Source organism: Penaeus monodon, chromosome 36 (genome assembly GCF_015228065.2).
Source record: "Penaeus monodon isolate SGIC_2016 chromosome 36, NSTDA_Pmon_1, whole genome shotgun sequence".
Lineage (NCBI taxonomy): Eukaryota > Metazoa > Arthropoda > Malacostraca > Decapoda > Penaeidae > Penaeus > Penaeus monodon.
In genome coordinates, this window is record NC_051421.1 from 16,340,684 (window position 1) to 16,348,183 (window position 7,500).

Consider the following 7,500-nt stretch of genomic DNA (forward strand, 5'->3'; position numbering starts at 1 on the left):
TTTGATTGTTATTATTTTTCATTACCTCCATCCACTGGAGAGGTTGTTTTCATCTGCATTTACATATTAACTGGAATGGGGATTGATTTTCAGGTGGATTATACAAAAGTGCTGTTTTTGGTTGTCAGGAGAAAGAATAATAACTAATGACAGGGTTAGATGAGTAGATGTTCAAGATAAAGATTTGTGTAGAAAATGGATGTTTGGTGTAGATTCAGGCTGATAAGGGTAGATAATTCTGGATTTTAGGGTGCATTACAGAAGGTCTCAGGTATTTAGAGTTAGTAGATTTCTTACAAAAGGAGGAGGGTAGATTAAAATAAATAGCTGTGAATTGTGCGGCCTCGTGCTTTCTAGTTGTTATATCATCATCAGTGACTTGACCATAGTTTGTTTCATCATTCTTTTTATTACTATAGATATTGGTATTGAGAATATAATTTATGGAATTATTAACATTAGTTGTCTAATAGTAGACTAATAGTAGTAGTAATAGAAGTTGTAGTGGTTACAACTACTAGCAGTAATAGTCAGGGTAGTAGTCATAGTGGTTGTAGTATTGCTACTCAGAGTACCAGTATCACTATGGTTAATGATAAAGGAGTATTTATTTTAGCAGTTAAGCTAGTGTTCTGTTATATGCTCTAGTTAATTTACCTACAGCACAGTATAAGAAAACCTGTATCACGAGTTACAGTAAAAGTAAAACTTACATCACCCACTAATTTATTATTGTTATTGATTTCAATAAACATAACATCTCCTGGCAGTAAAGGGAGATATATGATCGAAGCTATATGCTGTAGAGGTTCACACACCCTTTGTTCATGATTATGCTTGTGGTCAGATCAGGTTTTGTAATCTGCTACCTTTAGACAGGAGACAGTACAGCTTGCAATTGCTTCCCACGTGTCTTCTGTGCTTGCGACCTGAGACCAACTGGTGGTTGAGCAGGTCACGTTTGTCAGGATACAGGGTTGAATTTTGCTATTCTTGTTGCAGGGTCTAAAGCTACTCTATAGTATTTCCACTAACCTCCCACCCATCCACCCAAAACCCCTCTCTCTCTCTCTCTCTCTCTCTCTCTCTCTCTCTCTCTCTCTCTCTCTCTCTCTCTCTCTCTCTCTCTCCCTCTCCCTCTCCCTCTCCCTCCCTCCCTCCCTCCCTCCCTCCCTCCCTCCCTCCCTCCCTCCCTCCCTCCCTCCCTCCCTCTCTCCCTTGCAATATACTCAACATTTTCAACTTTCACCAAGAGCATGGTTGAGTTTGATTTCACATGCTAGAAACATTTGTTTTATACTAGTGTGTAAAATTGCTCCTGGACAGATATATATATATATATATATATATATATATATATATACATATATATGTAATATATTATATATATATATATATTATATATATATATATATATATATATATATATATATATATATATATATATATATATATATATATATATGAGAGATATCAATAGATTTCTTTATAATAATTATGATAATGATAATGATAATAATTGTAATAATGAATATAATGATAATAATGATGATGATGGTCATCATTCATTTCAAAAGGTGTGCCCTTATGTTGCATGTTTAGAACATATAAGGAATGAAGCAAATACCATAAATACTACCTCATGCTTCACTTCTCTAAATTTTGTACTTGTTTTTTATTGTCCTTTCAGGGTTTGTCAACAGGCATTGGTCATCAAATGCGTCCTGACTTTTTGATTAGCCAAAGTTGGAATGGTTCTGTGGAGCCTCTCATTTACTACATCGAGATGGCTTGTAATAATATGTTTGGTGCAGGGAAGAACGGCATGATCAGTAAGTACTGTTATGTTTTTGAGACTCTTAGAAGAGTAGTTGATGCTTGACCATTTTTGATTATGAACTTGGAACAGAGAAATATAAAAATTATGTACAGTGTCCTATACTTTTTCTTTTCTTTTTCATACTCCCCCCCTTTGTTTTTTCTTTCTTTCTTTCTCTCTTCCTTTCTTTCTTTCTTTTTTCTTTTCTTCTTTTAGACCCTGTTGATCAAGAACGTACCTTTACACTGGAGCTGGCAGAAGTATGCACTCGCGATGAGAAAGTGTACAATCTGTTAATGGATCTGGAAGTGTTGCATGACATGGCAAAAAAACTGTCTGAAGATTCTAAGGGCTTTGAGGCTCTTTATGCTGGTAATCAAATCATCAATCATATTGTCAAAAATGAGATGAGGTAAGAGCAGAAACAAATTTCAAGAGTTCACATAGAAAACATAATATTTGTAAATTGTCATATCCTTTTTATTAGACGGAATAAGAGTATATGCACCATAATTGCCACATTTCTCACATTACTTTGGCTCCATTTTCAGACAGGCTCGCCAGATAGCAAGGACTTTCTTTTCTAAGATTAATGGTGCTCGAGCCCATACTCTGGCACTCATGGGCCATTGCCACATTGACAGTGCATGGTTGTGGCCATACTCTGAAACCAAGAGAAAGTGTGCCAGATCTTGGATTTCCACCCTGCGTCTGATGGAGGAATATCCTGAGATGAGGTTTGCTTGTTCACAGGTACTGACTCTTTTCTCTCTCTCTCTTTATATTTTTTAATTCCAAAAAATATAATTCATAAACCTTTTCTACTAGCCTAATATTATGAAAATTTCAGTTATATTATTAGTTGTTGATAGAGCCATAGATTGTTTTGGTTACATATTCAGGAATGTGAAAGGAAAATATGAATAAAATTGTAAATTCTGAGTCATTATCTTCATCATTACTTTGTGAAAATCTGTAATTTCAATGTATAAGTACTTGATAGAAAAGCAAAATAGCTTTTACAAACTATTATTATGAATTGTATGTAATTGACATAGGCTCAGCAGTTTGCATGGGTGAAAGAACATTACCCATCCATTTATGAGAAGATAAAGATACAGGTGAAGGCAGGACGGTTCATCCCAGTTGGTGGAACGTGGGTGGAAATGGATGGCCTCCTTCCCAGGTACGCTTGTGAATGGCAGAGTCAATGCTTCTATGTATTTTTTTTAATGCACTATCATACAGAAGTTAAGAATCATAAGAACACACACACACGCTCACACCAACATGCACACACCAACATGCACACACACACCAACACGCACACACACACCAACACGCACACACACCAACACGCACACGCACACCAACACGCACACGCACACCAACACACACACACACACACACACACACACACACACACACACACAAATATCAAAAGCAACACAGAAGGGTTACTAACTCATTAATGAGAATTGTAAAATTGTTACTTCAGACATTTAATTTATTTTCCATTTTATGATAATGTTTCTATTTTGTGCTTAGTGGAGAGTCATTCATGCGGCAGTTCCTCTACGGTCAACTTTTCTTCATGAGGGAATTCGGCGTCAAGTGTAAAGAGTTTTGGCTTCCAGATACCTTTGGTTATTCTTCCCAGATTCCACAGATTTGTCAGGTGTGTTTCCATGTCAGTGTTTTTGAAGATATGGTTTGAATTTACTCTGATATTTCTTTATTATATAATGTCTTAGTTAATGATGCAGCTGTATTCTGTGTGTGTTGTGTGTTTGTGTGTGTGCATAGTTGGAGATATTGTTGTTAGTTCAGTGACAAATGAAAATCTGCCTTGTTATATTCCTTTATTTTTAACAGCATTTTGGAATTAGTCGCTTTCTAACTCAAAAGTTGAGCTGGAGCTTGGTGAACAAGTTCCCTCACCATAACTTCATTTGGGAAGGACTGGATGGCAGCACTGTCCTTGCTCACTTCCCACCTGGAGACTCCTATGAAATGAATGTCAAGTGAGTGGCACAAAAGGGATTTTACAAATGGAGCTAGTACTCACTTGGATTATGGGGGTTATGAATAATTTTCTGTGGTTAAAACAAGAGAAAAGGGCAAAAGACAGGCCCCCTTCCATGCCAGAATCTATATCCATTTTTTTAAAGCCGTAGATCCTATGCTCAAGAATTTAATTGATTCAGCTCATGTTTTGACACCACAGTGTTGATGAGGCCATAAGGACAGTCAATAATCTTGAGGACAAAGGTCGTGTCTCCACTTCCGCCTTCCTGTATGGCTATGGAGATGGAGGTGGTGGACCTACGAGAGACATGCTGGAGCGAGCCAGGCGACTGAAGGATGTGGATGGATGCCCAAAGTAAAGATTGTTCCATTCTGTTTTAAGAAACCATTATTCCTGTTTTCTGAATAGAAGTTAGGGCCATCTGCATAGGCTGATTATTTATCTGTGAAGTTGTAGAATTAGTTAGAATCATTCATATTTTCTTTTCGTTTTTTTCTTATCTGTTAAATGCTTTGTAATATTGTTACTGTTTTTATTGTTTTCTTATGACTTCTATTATTAATGCCATTGTGGTTACTCTTGCCATTTTAATTGTTACAATTCTTATAGCGTTCTTTCTAATTATTGTTACATTGTGAAATATAATGGGTAATGATAATATTATCATCACTTATTATTTTTATTGTTATTATTTCTATCTTCATCTTCATCATTATCATTATTGTCATTGTCTTTTATTTTTTATTTTTTATTTATTTTTTTTTTTTTTCTTTCCCTTTTCACCTTTTATTTATTTTTTTTTATCTTGTCTGTTTTTCATCATTTGTTATCATGATCATCATCATCTATCTCTATCTCTGTTCCATCCCCTACTTCTTTTTCTCCCTGTGAAGGATGGAGCACATGTCTCCCGATGACTTCTTCCGGCGTTTGGAATCAGAAAAGCACAACTTGTGTCGCTGGGTGGGAGAACTTTACCTTGAGTTACACAATGGCACTTACACATCACAGGTTAGTAAGATATTATCACTATATAGAATGTTGTACTAAAAGTGTATTGATTTAAAAGTGTCATACCAATTTCTTTTAATACAATTTGCATAGATCAACAAAATAGAATATATTTGTATGCATAATTTTGATTAATATTTTCTCGACAGGCTAACACTAAACGTTTAAACCGCGAGTGTGAATTTGCACTCAGGGATGCTGAATTGTTTCTTGCTATCACTGCTATGAAAGGTGGCCTAGACAGGCAAACAATTTACAGGTAATATATATAAAGAATGATTTGTGTGTTATTTCTCAGTCATGTATGTTTTGTAATCATTATATATATGTTAAGTCAAATGCTTTTTGTTTTTATTAAGAATGTTTTCTTTCTATTCTTTCAAAGTCGAATATCAATTTATAATTGTCAGATTCATAGGTGTGTGTGTGTGTGTGTGTGTGTGTTTTGTCAGTCTGTCTGTAAGTCTATCAACTTGATTAGAAATAAGATGAAGCCAATTTTTTGTTGACATTGCTTCACCAGACACCATGATGCCCTTGTTGATGCCTGGAAGAAGGTCCTGCTCAACCAGTTTCATGATGTGTTACCGGGAACCAGTATTGGGATCGTGTACAAAGACAGTGACCAGCTCTACAGAGAAGCCTTGACTGCTGCTGCAAAGACCAGAGTTGCATGTTTGCCACACATAATGCATGGTAGGGGAAGTGATTTCATTTCTTCTTTCATGGTCTATTAAAGTGATGCATTCACATTCTATTCCAGTTTACTTTTTGTTTTATTTACTTTATTATTATTATTATTATTATTATTATTACTTTTTTCTTCTTGATTAGAGTCTGCCCACCAAGGATCCAGAGAGCAAGCTGTGGCAGTGAACACTCTCCCTTGGCAAGTGCATCAGGTCATCAACCTCAAGGAGGACTGTGATGAACCAACCAGGAAGCGCATGCGGGTAGAAGGGGAACTGAATGAGGCTGCTGGTGGAGGTCACTATATTGCCGTAGAAATGCAAGGCATTGGGTGGTCAAAACTCACCCCCATAAACCCCCCAGCTGTGAAAGTTTGTAAGTGGTTTGACGACAGATTGGTAAAGTCTAGAATAGATATTTCACTGAGATCATCATCATTGTCATTGTTATTATTATTTATTATTATATTCCATGAGATCAGTGTACCTAATTTTTTTCTGCATTCCAGGGATGGAAAAAGACACCTTTGTTCTAGAAAACAGCTACATACGAGCAGAGATTAACAAAAACGGGCAAGTGACAAGTCTAGTGCTTGCTGACCAGCCAGACCAGGATGTATTTAGAACACCAGATGGGTCACAGTGTACTGGGAATCAGTTGATGATTTACGATGATATTCCTCTGTACTGGGATGCTTGGGATACTATGGATTATTACTTGGAAACAGCAAAGATCCTGAACGAAAAGCAGGTTGGTGGGGCCATTGTGCTTATTAGAGCAGATTTTTTTCTTTTCTTTTCATTTCTTTATCATTAAGGGAAGGGTTTAGTTGTAGAAAAATTTAAACAGGAATTAGGAATAACCTTGAAGTAGTTCATTCTTATGAATAATTTTTAAAAATAAATTTTGATAATTAATTTCAAGCAAAAAATTTAAGCAAGATTTTCAGTATTTGTTATGGTATGCAATTTGTCATGTTTATCCTAATTTTCAGAGTGGCTGCATACTGTCTGAAATACAAGTTATTGAGAATACCCCAGTGATGGTGAGACTAGAATGGAAAATGAAGATTAGTGAGGTCTCCGTCCTTAACCAAGAAATATCCCTGTCAGCTGTGAATCCCTACTTAACCTTCCACACACATGTAAACTGGCATGAGAATCGCAAGTTCCTAAAAGTGGGTTTCAACACAGGCATCATTGCACGGGAGGCAGCTTTCGACTCGCAGTTTGGCCACTTGTATCGTCCTACCCACATGAACACTTCATGGGACTCGGCTAAGTTTGAAGTGTGTGGCCACAAGTATGTGAAAGTCGTAGTTCTGTTTAGCTTTGATCTCTGTTATTTTTATTATTATTATTTTATTTTATTTTACCTTACATGTCAACAGTGCAATTATTGCAGATGGGCCGACCTCTCGGAGTATAACTTTGGTGTAGCAGTTCTCAATGACAGCAAGTATGGTTGGACTGCACGTGGTAGCACGCTAAGCCTCTCCTTGCTGCGGTCACCCAAAGCCCCTGACGACCGATGCGACATGGGCAAACACTCGTTCAAATATGCTCTTATGCCCCACAGAGGTTAATTTTTGTGAGAATTAATATGACTGAAATGGCTTTATATATGTACACAATAGGTGTCAATGATTTTTTTCCATGGTTTTTAATTCCCTTCATGTTAAGATTAAAGAACTTAATTTGATAAGAAATTTTGTATTTTCTAGGAACACTCCAGAGTGCTGGTGTGCCTCAGCGAGCATATGAATTCAACACAAATCTGATAGTTTTCACAACAAAATTATCGTAAGTAAAGGATTTTTTATTCCATAGATACACTATAGATTTTTCTGCTTCTTCTGCCTTTATTTGTTTTTCTCTTAATTTATATTTGTTTCATATCTTACACATGGAGAGTCTATCTATCTTGATATATTTCCCTCTTAAATTTTTTT

At 36.2% G+C, this 7,500-nt stretch overlaps 1 protein-coding gene across 2 annotated transcripts in view; it reads left to right on the plus strand.

Moving 5' to 3' along the window:
• LOC119595803 (alpha-mannosidase 2C1-like) overlaps positions 1 to 7,500 on the plus strand; it is a 39,237-nt gene that overhangs the window by 5,644 nt on the left and 26,093 nt on the right. For both annotated transcript variants that reach the window (XM_037944973.1, XM_037944972.1), the window contains exons 5-19: positions 1,691 to 1,832; positions 2,036 to 2,231; positions 2,371 to 2,572; positions 2,878 to 3,005; positions 3,368 to 3,497; positions 3,695 to 3,843; positions 4,047 to 4,202; positions 4,742 to 4,859; positions 5,009 to 5,118; positions 5,383 to 5,555; positions 5,694 to 5,924; positions 6,058 to 6,299; positions 6,544 to 6,851; positions 6,954 to 7,129; positions 7,273 to 7,351. In XM_037944973.1, the coding sequence (XP_037800901.1) occupies positions 1,691 to 1,832; positions 2,036 to 2,231; positions 2,371 to 2,572; positions 2,878 to 3,005; positions 3,368 to 3,497; positions 3,695 to 3,843; positions 4,047 to 4,202; positions 4,742 to 4,859; positions 5,009 to 5,118; positions 5,383 to 5,555; positions 5,694 to 5,924; positions 6,058 to 6,299; positions 6,544 to 6,851; positions 6,954 to 7,129; positions 7,273 to 7,351 (2,540 nt within the window). The remainder of the gene's footprint in view (positions 1 to 1,690; positions 1,833 to 2,035; positions 2,232 to 2,370; positions 2,573 to 2,877; positions 3,006 to 3,367; positions 3,498 to 3,694; positions 3,844 to 4,046; positions 4,203 to 4,741; positions 4,860 to 5,008; positions 5,119 to 5,382; positions 5,556 to 5,693; positions 5,925 to 6,057; positions 6,300 to 6,543; positions 6,852 to 6,953; positions 7,130 to 7,272; positions 7,352 to 7,500) is intronic.